Source organism: Sander lucioperca, chromosome 20 (assembly GCF_008315115.2).
Source record: "Sander lucioperca isolate FBNREF2018 chromosome 20, SLUC_FBN_1.2, whole genome shotgun sequence".
NCBI classification, from domain to species: domain Eukaryota; kingdom Metazoa; phylum Chordata; class Actinopteri; order Perciformes; family Percidae; genus Sander; species Sander lucioperca.
This window is the reverse complement of record NC_050192.1, coordinates 24,244,688-24,258,863: the sequence shown is the minus strand read 5'-3', so window position 1 is coordinate 24,258,863 and position 14,176 is coordinate 24,244,688. Positions and strand designations below refer to the sequence as shown.

Sequence of the window (14,176 nt, the reverse complement as noted above, 5' to 3'; positions counted from 1 at the left end):
TCATCCCACCCACTCTCCTTGTTGTTCAAGCCCACACTCATCTTGTGTTCTTGTAGTGTATTCTAAGAGGAGACTGTTGAGATAAGTGGCATATTACACTCCAACAGCAGACACACGAAGTGACTTTGTGATTATGATGCAGAGGGTGTTGTCTTTTAGATAGGCAGAAGAGGAGGAAGGGAGGGAGGGGGATTATGAGGCTAATTCCCTTATAACTTTTCCCCTCATTAATCTCTGCGGAGGGATACGAGATTCTTTAAATGCTAATGTCCAATAAAGATGTCAGCGGTGACATTTTACAGTTGCGGCGCAGATGTGAACAAAGTTGACCGTATTGTTGTGGAAGAACTTTTCTCACTTTACTCTTATTACTTGCCTCACGTTAATTTGAAGAATCCTCTCTCGGGATTAGACATAAATGTGTTATAATCAGCAATGTGCATACTTATGCTTCTTTGGCAAGTCATGAATTCAAACACTTTGTGCCAAGGTCGAACATAACCCCATAATAACTTAATTTTTCAGAGGAATCAAACTTTAATTCAAACACAAGATGATTCCGTTTAATTTAAGCACTATCAGTTCTATTTACAAGAAATGAGTGGAGGTCAATGTGGCAACAAGATGAAGAGCAAACAGTCAGAGAAATACACCCTTGTTTGTCATCAACAGACTTTAACAGCAAACAGTGATGGACAAAAATGAAATCCTGTATTTCCTTAAAAGCACCCATTGATCAAATAAAAACTAATGACAAATAAGTCACTGGGCCCTCGTCTAATAATTTACCCTCACAGCAAAATTACTCCTTTCAATCCCTTTATAAAGAATTAGTATAAAAATGAAGGTAGAACATGAAATGTACTGTATCTTCCTGTTCCAAGGACAAATCATCATTCTCTGAAAATCCCTTCTGAAGGGCTTTGATCGTTTTCGACACACTGTCATTCTGTTGAGGCTTTTATGTTGACCCGGGCCCTGGCGTCGCCAAGCTTCTATCAGCATCGCCGCCAGTCACAGCACCCTTGGGAGTTAAATGAGAATGTGACGACACTAAAGGTTTGCATAATATCGATCTCTGTTCTCATAATCTCTGTAGGCAAAGCCAGCATCCTTCTTGCCATGCGGGATTCGTCCAAACGGTTCGTGGTCGTTGAAACACGTGTGAAAGACTTCATCCACTATTTTCTCCGCCTCCTCTCGGCTAATTTTCCTCACAGCTAGGATGGAGCGAAGGGCACGGCCTCTGACGCACTCCTGTCCCAGGAAAAACCATGATGCGTGAAGTGTTAGATTATAGACACAAACCTGACCTGCCAGTAAAAAGGTACATTTATCCCAGTGCAGGTACCTGATGATGCTGCTTCAAGCCGAAGTTGAATCTGGATACTTCATTGCTAAAGGAGCAGTCTCCACTGAGGTTAGCTGCCCGAATCTGAAATAATGACACAGAAATGTCTTTGGATAATCAGCATACAAAACTTTAAGGTTGGCAGGACAATGATATTTTTGTCTGAAAGTTTAATGAAAACATTGGGACAAACATTCCAACAATCCAGTTAGAGGAGAAAATGCGACATGGATGACCTCCCCTTTCTCAGGTCCTAATCATATGCTAACATCCTTTTTGAGGAAGCATATCAAAGAGTGAAAGAAAACTGCAATCTTAAAGTGATTTCAAAGGATAAGTCTGGTCATGCTGTAAATACTCACTAGACTCGAGCATCGAATGTGTATCAATCCGCTGCTGAAAATAGTTCCCAACAAATGCAGTATTTACTCCTGTATAAGTAACATCTGGTAAAAACTACAGTGCCCAGCTGTTTTTAGGAAACTAGTGAAAGTTTCTTCAAGAAAGTAGAATCTCGCATTGCCAGACTTTCATCCACAGCAATCCCTGCCCAATGGTCCTAAAACGTCCCAGTTAGATAGTAAATGCCATAGACATATTCTTTGTAAATCTTTACAATCATTACCCTAAAGAACAAAGCAGGTCTGATTTATTGCACAATCCAAATTTCCTTAAAACGTACGCACAATTTCAGTGTGTGGCTTGCTAGCTCCAATGTGTTATCGTTTGGATCGTTTTGGATCGTTTGTTAGCGATGGGATTTTGATAACGGCACCACAGACAGCGGAAGGTTATGGGCAAAGATGTTAGGATATACTTCCATTAATCCAGACTAAAGAAAGTGTATATTTGTTACCTCCTTTTAAAGATTTACATTACATACATAAATACACATTATTGTCATATTAAAGTGCTCATATTATGCTGCTTGGCTTTTTCCCTTTCCTTTATTGTGTTATATATCTTTTCTGTGCACATTATAGGTTTACAAAGTGAAAAAGCCCAAAGTCCACCCCAAAGGGACTTACCATCTCCAACAGAAAACACTGTAAACCTTTTCTGATATAACCTATAAATACAATTATGAACCTGAAAATAAGCACTTTAAGTTGCTTACTGTAACATGAAAACTTAACTGTTGTGAGTTTTTTTCCCTGCACTTTGGCTTCATTTTGATATCAAAGAGAATGGGAATCGGAATTTTCTAAACGGTTCCAAGTTGGAACCAGTACTTGATACCCAATCCTAATTGCACAAAAATGCACACATTGGGACTCACCTCAGAACAAGCTAGATGTCTGAAGTTGTTGAACCAGTCCACGTGGGCGCGGCAGTGGTCAAAGGCATGAATGAGCTCATGTGTGACCACTCGGTTCATGTGGGACTGCTGGTGGATGTTGTTCTGACACAAAACGATCTGCAAACAAATTCAAATCACCATTACGTTGAGCAGTAACATTCTTTTACCCCATCAGAACCTGCTTTTATCATTATTGCTGCAAAGATCTCTTTCTTACTTGAGAAGACTCTGCGTCAAAGCCACCGCTGACCGTCCCGTCACAGTCCTCACAGGAGAAATGGCGCTCTTTCAACACTTTGCTGTGTTGAGAGGAGAAAGTAAACTTAGTTTGTTTTCTTTGAAATTAAATAAATCAACCAAAATTCAATGGAAGTAATCAATAATTTTACCTGCGAAGAACATGGATGCATGAATGTATATGTTGTATGGGTTCCATACAACGTACATGCATGCATCCAAGTTATTTTGGGGCAATTTGGTTGTAAGAACCCCATATTTCTGATATAAAAACTTTGAAAACGAGTCAAATTTGACCCGAGGACAACACAAAGGTTAAAAATGTTGTAAAAGTGTCAAAAGGTGTCAATGAAGTGAAGAGAGGAAAACAGGTGGAAATTATCACATAAAAGACAACATGGGAAGATCAACTAGGAATTTGAATTTTGGTGCATATGTAGTAGATGCCCTAAAAACAAAACATAAAAGGACACATTACATTTAATTTGAGATTATTAGTTTGCTCCATCCAAAAAGCAATATTAAGGCTAAGCTTGTAAAACATTATTTCATTTAATGAATGTCATTATTTATGTTACCTTGCTTATTTGGGTATATCAATTTTGTTTGCAAGTTTGACCTATGAGATGAGCATTTTTTGCTTCTGTTAGTGATTTTTGTTTGATACTTGAGAAGTTTTGCTTGGATTTAAAAAGGCACAAAAATAATTCTATACCATAATAGCAGTAGTAGCATTTGCAAGACTAATCTGTTAGGAAGGTCTGTGTAAACAGTCCCAGGCTTTTTGCAGTGATGTGAGTATTACAGTGGAAGGTCAACAATGATAAACACACTTATATGTATATTTTATATTAAATGATACGTACCATCCGGAACTTTTCATGGCACTGAGGAGGAGTTTGGCATACGGACCTGAGAGGAGCACAGGAACCAGTTAGAGCTGAATGGAGTTAGCTTTCAATCAATGACAGAAACCACTGCTAGCTACATCATAAAGCTACATGCTATACTCTCTGACAGCAGGGTTAAAACGTTAACATTGCACGGGTATTTCAAATCACAAACACATTTGACAGAAAGCTCATGGTCAGACAAAATATCGGCCGTTCACTACTGATATGTTATGTTACTGATATGACATTCATTAGCCGGCTACAGCACTCACTAGTTTCCATTGCGAACTGCAACATGACCTGACACTTGTGGTTGAAAGTAAACAGGCTCTGCGCGATGGATTTCCCCTTGTTATTCCCCGTGTTTCTCTCCGGGAATAAATTGTATCCATATTCCTCCTCTTGTTTAGATTGGTCCATTGTAAGAAATGTTATCAACAATTTGTAAATGTATGCATGAATCCCCAGTGGTTAGCTAGCTAGGTCATCACTGTTTTGTAGATCACGTGGTCGCAAAAGGTCAAAGGTAATGAACGGGAATATGTATTTGTAATTTGATTGGTAGCTCTTTTATACATAAAAAGTCAGGACATATATTTCGCTTTAATCTAATATAAAAAAAAACAAAAAACAATTAAAATGCATTTTTTCAACGCAGTTTTGTTAGAGACTAGTATACGGTAAAGATCATCGATTCAGAACGTGTATGCAAGTCGTCAACTCCCAGTCGCAGTTTCCAGTCATAGGTTCCCAGTGCACTGTCTGTAGGCAAATACTCAAGCTGTAGACCAGTTTCTAACATAAAAAAGGCAAATGGGCCCAGGGGCGACCTTTTATGTGGATATTTTGTTCATATTGTTATATAGTTTTGTTTGTTTTGAGGGGAAAGGCTAGCCTACTTTAACAGTGGGCTGTACCAGGTAAATTACATTAGAAACCACGACAATGCTAACGTCAATAATTGTCCACGAATAAAACTGACACTGTAGTTAACGTTTCCTTTTCGGTCGGTTGTTTGCAGACTTTTACAAACTGACAAGTGAATAACATTTATTTGTAGTAAGTAGCTAATCTGTTTGTAACAGACGATCTTTGGTTACGCCCAGCGCATGCTCACTCAGCAGCGCAAAGGCTGCTGGTACTCGGCTGTCATGGCTCCGAACGTAAACAGAAAGCTGTGAATAACGACACATGCTGTTGTAGTATTTAGACAAATTAACTGCAGCTACATTTTTTATCTGTGTTTATCAGCCGGAGAAACAAGCGCCAGGTACTTTACAAGGTTCACGTAGCTACAGGGTCACTTACATCTATTTGATTTGCTCTCAATGTTTGGTATTTTTGCTAGCTAAAGATAGCTAGCTAGCTGTTAGCCGCAAAAGCATGACAGCGTGATTCTCGAGTTTTCCTCTTGGCTGCAACACCGACTTCAAGGCTACAACTACAGCAACACGTGTTAAGAATCTCTCCAAAACAAATGTCTGTTTCACAGGGAATAACATGTCCGGGGGAAACAAAGCCATTGAGTTACAGCTTCAGATGCGGCAAAATGCGGAGGATCTGCAGCGCTTCATGACGGAGCTGGGGAGCTGGGAGGAAGACATCAAGAAGAAGGACGAGGAGCTGAGGACGGGAGGACTTCCGGAGGCCCAGGTTTTTTCCCCCCTGCTGTACACATCCACCCATCTCTGGAGCAGGTAATGTTCTGGATGATCCTCAGGTATCAGCAGCGTGTTGTCTCTTTGTTGTAGAAGAAGCTCCCACCTGTGCGCAACAAAGACTACAAAACGAAGATGAGGGATAGGAAGAAGAAGAAGAAGAAGGAGCCAACAGGCAATGGTGACGCAAAGGCAGAGGAGCCCAGTGAAGCCTCGAGGATAAAAGCATACGACTACAGATCATGGGACAAGTTTGACGTGGTAGCTAATGCATTCTTATAACATATACTGAACATGATGAACGGTGAGCAGTTAAGTAAATATGTGTGATTCTGTGGTCGCAGGACAAAGCTTTGACAGAGATGGATAAGGAGGAAAGTCCTGCAGAGTCAAATGAGTCCGACTCTGAGGAAGCTACAGCTGATCAGGAGAAAGCGCTGGCTGAGAAAGAAAAGGTAAATACTGTATGAGAACTACTGTCATGTAAATAACTAAAGAGAAGAATGAAGTACCCTTTCCTAAAGCAGATTATACTTATTATTTTCAGGGTAACGCGTTTTTCAAAGATGGGAAGTATGACGAGGCTATTGAGTGTTACACCAGAGGGATGTGTGCAGATCCTTACAACCCTGTGCTTCCCACAAACCGAGCCACCTCCTTCTTCAGGCTCAAAAAGTAAATTGCAATTAAAAAAGACCTTTTAAGTTTTGTTTCAATAAATGCAACAACATTGTGTGCAGATATAAAAAGATTTTTGTTTCCCTGTAAGTCATTGAGACTTTGTTCTTTGCAGGTATGCTGTGGCAGAGTCCGACTGCAACTTGGCTATAGCTCTGGACAGCAACTACTTCAAAGCGTACGCACGAAGAGGAGCAGCACGCTTCGCACTGAAGAAATATGAATCTGCATTAGAAGGTGACCAACTGGTAAAGTGACTAAATCATCTGTTTTTAACTAGAGTGCACTGAGATAACCAACATGAACTTGTTTCTGAACAGATCATGAGATGGTTCTCAAGCTTGACCCCGGGAACGCAGAAGCACAGAATGAAGTAAAAAAAATCAAAGAGGTGAGTGTGAAAGGATCATTTTGGGTGTAGCCTCATTTCCCAAGTCGTCTTCTTCTCTTTTCATTGCCTCCCTTTCCCTGGCTGGTTTTAGATTCTCGGAGATCAGGCACCAGCCGTCCCGAGTGAAGCCGTGCAGCCACAGGAGCCTCCCACAGCGGACCCCGAGCAGCAGAGGCTGATGGAGGAACAGCAGAGACGACAGGAGGCGGCTTTACAAAAAGACAGAGTGAGCTTTGCCACTTATGCTGCTGCGTGCGTCCCTTTTGGACTCATTAGCTAACATGTCAGAGGCTAGTTAATTAAAAAAAAAAGTGCCCAAATATCCATGTGAGGAGTCATTTTAATGTTATAGACATTTCAGTTTTGTTTTTGCCATTTAATTTGCCACTTTTTAGTTTTTATGTGTTCTGGTTAGGGAGACTGTATGGTGGCCTACAAGGGCAATATTTGAGAACAGGCAAAATGAGTGAGGTGTTTAAGTTGTTATTGTCACAGATATATTGACTAAAGATAACGTTTTTTTTTTTGGCACAAAGAGACATTTTTGAGTTTCTGATATTATAACAATTTTGTGAACTACTCAAGCTGTGTTTATTTTGGAAATAGTTTTCCTAAGTTGTCTGAATGCGCCTTTCAGGGGAATGCTTATTTCAAAGAGGGGAAGTATGAAGCAGCTGTTGAGTGCTACAGCAGAGGCATGGAGGCGGACAGCATGAACGTCCTACTGCCCGCCAACAGAGCCATGGCCTTCATCAAGCTAGAGAAGTAAGCAGGACTTGTTCTTCTTCTTCATGTTAAAGTGAAAATGCGTCTGATAAAAGAATATAAAACATGACTTTTTCTGTTTGCTGCAGGTATAAGGAGGCAGAGGAGGACTGCACCAAAGCCATTTCTCTGGACAGTACTTACTCCAAGGCTTTCCACCGTCGTGCCACCGCCAGAGTGGCTTTAGGGAAACTGGAGGAGGCCAAACAAGGTGCTGTGTAGAACAACACTGTCCTCCAAAGGCTAACAGCAGCAACTACATTTTCTCTGTTTTTTTTTAACCCATGGAAGACCACAAAGCTGTCAGATATGGAGCTGTACTTTTCTAAATAATCTGTGTTTCTATAGTTGGTTTAATTGTTATCTTTACATATGTAAAATTGGTCTTATTCTATTTTAAGACCGTTCCCAGCTTAGGCTCAAGTTCTGTTCATTTATAAATCAGCTTCACCTCCGCGTGCAAACATTCAACATGAGTTGTCTTAAAACAAAATTGCCAGAAATTAAATTAGAATTACACTGAAATAATATGAACATATGATATGTAGAGGCTAAGCTATTGCTCATTGTTATAATCTGTGTGTGTGTGTGTGTGTCAGATTTTCATGAGGTGTTGAAACTGGAACCAGGGAACAAGCAGGCCCTGAATGAGCTCCAGAAACTCCAGATTGTATGTTTTTCCGATCATCTACTCTGTTTTAATCCCCTCTGGTTATGAGCATCATCATAAATACTTAAATTCCGATCTACAGTCATATACAGATGATTAATGGACACGTCCGGCTTTATTAGGTTTGATCTTCTACTGACTTTACTTCTGTTTGCTTATTGTCACTCTGTTAGGACGTGGCTTCCAGCGGCCTTCTCCAAACACCCGACGGCACACAGAGGAGAACAGTTCAGCCAATAGACAAACCAACACATCTGCGGTCAACTGTGAGTGCTTCCCTCATTGTAAAATGTCTCTTTTGATGAAAATGCTCAGCATTTTGCTACACGAGAAAGCAGTAAAGGCAGAGATTAGTAGACGTCTGATGCTATAAACAATGATGGGATCTCACTGTATTTCAGGTAAAAAGTTTAGTGTAGAAGCAGCGTTATTATGGATCCCACGCAACTTCTAGGCAAGTCCCGCCCTATGCAGCAGCCCAGTTGGTTGGGGTTAGGCATTGACCTCGACTAGTTAAGGTTAGGACAGCAGACTGGTCAGGGGATAGGACCTGAACAAATCGGGTTGCGTTACCTTGCCTAAGCATGGACGCCTGGCCAATAGTAGCGTGTGGATGCTATTGAAGGGCGGGTCCCTCCTAGAAGTTGCGTGGGTTCCATAATAACACGTAGAAGCAGGATAACATGCTGTGTTTAAATTTCTGAAAGGATCCTTTAATAGATTAATCAATTTGTTGATTGACAGAAAATTAATCTATGACAATATTGACTCTTAGTGAATTTATTGACTTTTTAATACACTACTTAGGGCTCTAGGAAGTTGTGATTAGCACTTGTCTTTATATTTGACATTGTATATGCTAAAATATAAAATAAACCATGGAAAGAAGTAGATTCTTTGTTATTGAAAGTAATGTGACAGTGAATGTTGTCTTTATACAGTTTGTACTTAGATTAACTAAAGGTAAAGTTGTCTGACATGCTTTTTCTATTGAGTAGCTCACTCCCCATGTTCACAGCCTGATGTGTCCGGCAGGTGGCAGAATAGACAACAATATAGATTGAACATCTTTGATTCAGTCACATTGATTTTGTGGTCTCTTTACTAGTATTCAGACCAATCAGTGATCTGAAGTTTTTGCTTTTTGACTGATGCTGAGCATCCAATGCTCTTCAGAAACCTCTGAGGAGGATCGATATTGAGGAAGTGAGTGGAAAGGTGACCGTGTCCGAGACGGAGTCAGGCGGGTCCAAGTCCCTCATCCAGGAAGTGACGGGGGAGGCCGGGGACCAATCCTCTCCGCTGTCGACTTCGCCCAGCGCCAAGATGATCAAGATGGAGGAGCAAGCAGAAGTCCCCTCACACTCGTCTGAGCAGTTAGTGGCACCCCCCCCCCCCACCTCCTATATGTCAAACTATTGGTTACTTTATTACTTACAGACGTGCTCAAATTTGTTGGTACCCCTCAACAAAAAATGAAGAATGCTCAATTTTCTCTGAAATAACTTGAAACTGACAAAAGTAATTGGCATCCACCATTGTTTATTACATATTTAATAGAAATCAGACTTTGCTTTTGATTTTTTATTCAACATAATATTGTAAATAACAAAACAAATGAAAATGGCATGGACAAAAATGATGGGACCGCTAACCTAATATTGTGTTGCACAACCTTTAGAGGCAATCACTGCAATCAAACGTTTTCTGTAGCTCTCAATGAGACTTCTGCACCTGTTAACAGGTAGTTTGGCCCACTCTTCCTGAGCAAACTGCTCCAGCTGTCTCAGGTTTGATGGGTGCCTTCTCCAGACTGCAAGTTTCAGCTCTTTCCATAGATGTTCGATAGGATTCAGATCAGGACTCATAGAAGGCCACTTCAGAATAGTCCAATGTTTTGTTCTTATCCATTCTTGGGTGCTTTTAGCTGTGTGTTTTGGGTCATTATCCTGTTGGAGGACCCATGACCTGCGACTGAGACCGAGCTTTCTGTCACTGGGCAGTACGTTTCGCTCCAGAATGCCTTGATAGTCTTGAGATTTCATTGTGCCCTGCACAGATTCAGGGCACCCTGTGCCAGGCGTAGCAAAGCAGCCCCAAATCATAACCGAGCCTCCTCCATGTTTCACTGTAGGTATGGTGTTCTTTTCTTTGAAAGCTTAATTTTTTCGTCTGTGAACATAGAGCTGATGTGACTTGCCAAAAAGCTCCAGTTTTGACTCATCTGTCCAAAGGACATTCTCCCAGAAGGATTGTGGCTTGTCAATATGCATTTTAGCAAATTCCAGTCTGGCTTTTTTATGTTTTTCTTTCAAAAGTGGAGTCCTCCTGGGTCTTCTTCCATGGAGCCCATTTTCGCTCAAAAAGCGACGGATGGTGCGATAAGAAACTGACGTACCTTCACTTTGGAGTTCAGCTTGCATCTCTTTGGCAGTTATCCTTGGTTCTTTTTCTACCATTTGCACTATCCTTCTGTTCAATCTGGGGTCGATTTTCCTCTTGCGGCCGCGCCCAGGGAGGTTGGCTACAGATCCATGGACCTTAAACTTCTTAATAATATTTGCAACTGTTGTCACAGGAACATCAAGCTGCTTGGAGATGGTCTTGTAGCCTTTACCTTTACCATGCTTGTCTATTATTTTCTTTCTGATCTCCTCAGACAACTCTCTCCTTTGCTTTCTCTGGTCCATGTTCAGTGTGGTGCACACAATGATACCAAACAGCACAGTGACTACTTTTCTCCATTTAAATAGGCTGAATGACTGATTACAAGATTGGAGACATGTGTGATACTAATTAAAGAAACTAATTAGTTTGAAATATCACTATGATCCAGTTATTTATTATCTTTTCTAAGGGGTACCAACAAATGTGTCCAGGCCATTTTAGAATATCTTTGTAGAATAAGCAATAATTCATCTCTTTTCACAGCTTCTTTGCTTTATTCTATGACATACCAAAGGCATGCAAGTATACATGATAAAATAGCTTTCAATTTCATCACTTTTCAGGAGGAATGAAGCATTATTTCAATGAGCTGTAAGGGTACCAACAAATTTGAGCACGTCTGTAACTTGTCTGTGAAGCACTAAATGTTGCATTATTTTGCGGAATGATGCATTGATAATTCCCACCCAGTAAACAGATGTTCGGCCTTTGCACGAGGAGTTTCAGCGTCTCCCTTCTGGAAAAGAGCTTTTAAGTTCCAAGGTGTAAAACCAAACCATATAAAAAAACAGCTTTGTTCCAGCGGCAATCACACTGATTAACAAGCTGTGAGAAACATTTCACAATTTGCACAGCCTGTATTTGTGTAGGCCTGTATGTTATTTATGTATCCATTCATTGGTTTTTAGATTTTACATGGTCAGGTTGAAGTGTTTTCATTGGTATTTATTAGATAGTCTAGCATCCTGATTAGCACTGGCGCAATTTAACCGTTTTATTTATTGTCCCATTGTATTGTTATCTATTGTCCCATTGCTTGTTGACTGTGTGTCATGGACGCCCTGCACTTTTTAAACTGCGCAACAAACTTACCTACAGGTACAAATAAAGTAACCTCAACCTGCTTCGGTTCCCCAGAGTCCCTGCTAGCAGACAGACGGAACAACCCGAGCAGGGGGAAATGGTTCCTCCTGCTGCTGAAGCATCAGTCAGCCCCTCCTCCACAGTAGATGAGCTGCCTTTTCCACCCACCAACAGCTTCAAGCTGGAGGCCGACTTCCGCACCATCGGAAACCAGCCTGAAGTGATTTACAGATATCTGAGGGTGAGCTGTGTTTTTGGAGATTAACAAAAAAATCTCACTGTTCACACTGCCATGTACCGGTGATCGTGTTTGTGTGTTCGGACAGTATAATGATATGCTGTCAGCACAGCCTTGGTATTGACTTATGCAGATTAAGCCAAGTTTCCTGTCTGCAATGAAATGGGACATTTAATGCAAATTCTGGTCTGATGTCCACCGAAGTATTCTCATTTTAAATCACCAGCAAACATGGCTTAAATGTGAGATCTTAAATTTGATGGAAAAGCTAGATTTGAATTACTTTTGTTTCTGAAAGAATTTACAAAATACAAAAGCTACGATGAATTGAATGAAGAAATCAGACTTGGTGCTGATTACACAACCCCAAAAAGTCAAGATCCATCCATGGTATTGTTTTAACTGAAGTTCTCAGGCTTCTTTCTGTTCTCGTCTTGCAGCAAATCAAGCCCGAGGCGTACGCAACCATTTTCCACAGCTCCCTGGAGCCTGACATTCTCAATCAGATCCTGAGGACGCTGCATGGTTTCTATATCAAGTGAGTTTTAAAAGATTCTCTGAGGAAAAAAGAGAACAAAGTCTAAACCTGAAACTGGTTCAGCATAGCCACGTTTACACATGTAGTGTTATACCGTACGTTAACACCAGTCTTGTGCAGGAATGAAGCCCCGGCCGTCACGCTGGAGATCCTCAGGAGTCTAGCGAGTGTGAGGCGCTTCGACATGGCCGTCATGTTCCTGTCGTCCCCGGAGAAGAAAGGTTGAGTCTCTCTTTTGATGTGCTGTCGCAGACGACTCATACACACACGTTCCATCACATTGATAATTGTTGTTCTACTTTTCTTCCCCCTAGTGCTTAAAGAACTGTTTGACTTCCTCCACCAAGCGGAGCTGGAGGGATCATCTGTCACAGCTTTACAGAAGAAGTACGGTGTGTGACGCTGCTAATTCTATAGACCTTTAGTTTCAACACACAGTGCTACGTTATATTCAAAACCCATAATCTAATACATAATAAATGTTCATTCACTACACTTGTGCTATGACCCTGTGGAAGTATGATGTCATCTACTTTCTGTCTTCATTGCATTTTTTTTAATTTATGGAAATTCACACAGTTTAGATTTTTATTCGGAACGTGTTGCATTTTAGTATTAAGGCTGATTTAAAAAAAAAAAAAAAAAACAGAGACCTCCAGCGTAGAGTCATGTTCCTTATGCAAAAGCTGATGTCATTATTCATCATACTTGAAAAAAATCAGCAACTTTACCGTGTAAATGTATATGTTTAACTATTTACTATTCACTGCACAACTCTTTCCATACATTTATGAGCATGCAATGTCGAAAAATAGTTTTTGTCAGATAACTATACTATATAATATAGGGGATTAACCAGAAGCCAAAGTTTAAGGATAGCTTTGGTATTTTTCAACCTGGACCCTATTTACACATGTTACACATGTTTGAAACAACATTTTAATGAAATGAGTCCAGAAGTGACCACAGCTGTAGCCAGGAGCTGCGATACAGGCTGCCATGTAATGCGTTTGTCCACCGACAATTTCCATCCACTAAAAGTGCTGTTTTTGCCACTGACAGGTGGGCTCAGATTATTCTAAATGTCTTGACAACATTGTAGAAAAGATCCCTACAGGAATAGACTTTTTTGTTAAAGAGTAAGATCCACAGAAACAGCCCTGAAATCGCCATATTAGCCAAACTCACCAGACTCTATTTAAATAAACGCAGAGTCAGCATATTTTCACATGTAAATCGGTGAATTAAGGGTTTATTTTAACCAAACCAGAGCGGTGATTGTTGGAGCAGTGGATAGACGAACCAAGACGGCTTTTGATAGTTTTATTTTGTCTCTGTCGACTTTGGATAAAGTATGTTTTACGATGATAAAATTACTGTTTTTTTACATGGAGTATGGTGGGTTTGGCTATAGTGATTTTGGGGCTGTTTCATGTTAAACAAAAAGGATCTTACTCTTTAACAAAAAGGTCGACCTGTGTAGGGATCCTTTCCATAATGTCAGCCAGCCTGTCTGTGGCAAAACAAGCACGTTTTGTGGACGGAAATTGAAGGTGTGCAATTGCCTGTTTACGTTACGTTGCACCTTGTTTCACTTTGCTTAAAACTGGACCAATTTCAGATTGTTGCTCCCATCAGTCACAGACAATGGAAGATGGGGTCCAGGTTAGAAAAAAAACAAAGTTACCCTTTAAGAAGTGTGAATTTCTAACTTTTCCAGTATCTTTTGAATGCAGCACAAGTATGGATTGGTCTCTGTGAGTACTCTGCTCCGTTTGAATGTTCCTCCCATTCTTACAAAACAAAATGTATTGACTATACCGCCTCAGTTTGACTGGAGAGAACTGTGTGAGAGATGAGTCAGAAGTATTTTGCAAATACAGGTCTCTTTTCAGAAACTGAACAAATAAAGGTGTATTTTATAAT

At 40.5% G+C, this 14,176-nt stretch overlaps 2 protein-coding genes across 5 annotated transcripts; one reads left to right on the top strand and one right to left on the bottom strand.

Annotated features, from left to right (window-relative positions):
• Positions 1 to 517: 517 nt before the first annotated feature.
• atp23 (ATP23 metallopeptidase and ATP synthase assembly factor homolog) lies at positions 518 to 4,319 on the bottom strand. The gene is made up of 6 exons (XM_031306527.2): positions 4,054 to 4,319; positions 3,755 to 3,800; positions 2,869 to 2,950; positions 2,631 to 2,768; positions 1,352 to 1,435; positions 518 to 1,257 (listed from the first exon to the last, which is right to left on the bottom strand). Exons 1-6 carry the CDS (start codon positions 4,199 to 4,201, stop codon positions 1,054 to 1,056), a joined length of 702 nt encoding a protein of 233 aa, XP_031162387.1. The 5' UTR covers positions 4,202 to 4,319; the 3' UTR covers positions 518 to 1,053.
• Positions 4,320 to 4,480: 161 nt separating this feature from the next.
• On the top strand, positions 4,481 to 14,175 carry rpap3 (RNA polymerase II associated protein 3). 4 transcript variants are annotated; one of them, XM_035995872.1, is made up of 17 exons: positions 4,481 to 4,701; positions 5,274 to 5,434; positions 5,536 to 5,700; positions 5,784 to 5,894; positions 5,987 to 6,114; positions 6,233 to 6,354; positions 6,438 to 6,508; positions 6,600 to 6,734; positions 7,146 to 7,273; positions 7,363 to 7,484; positions 7,873 to 7,943; positions 8,117 to 8,209; positions 9,120 to 9,319; positions 11,529 to 11,715; positions 12,153 to 12,250; positions 12,371 to 12,471; positions 12,565 to 14,175. In XM_035995872.1, exons 2-17 carry the CDS (start codon positions 5,282 to 5,284, stop codon positions 12,648 to 12,650), a joined length of 1,971 nt encoding a protein of 656 aa, XP_035851765.1. In that variant the 5' UTR covers positions 4,481 to 4,701; positions 5,274 to 5,281; the 3' UTR covers positions 12,651 to 14,175. The 4 variants fall into 4 exon arrangements, with proteins under 4 accessions (XP_035851765.1, XP_035851763.1, XP_035851764.1 ...); XM_035995870.1 differs by having other exon boundaries at positions 4,483 to 4,701; positions 5,533 to 5,700; XM_035995871.1 differs by lacking the exon at positions 4,481 to 4,701 and adding an exon at positions 4,790 to 5,051.
• The last annotated feature ends 1 nt before the right edge of the window (position 14,176 follows it).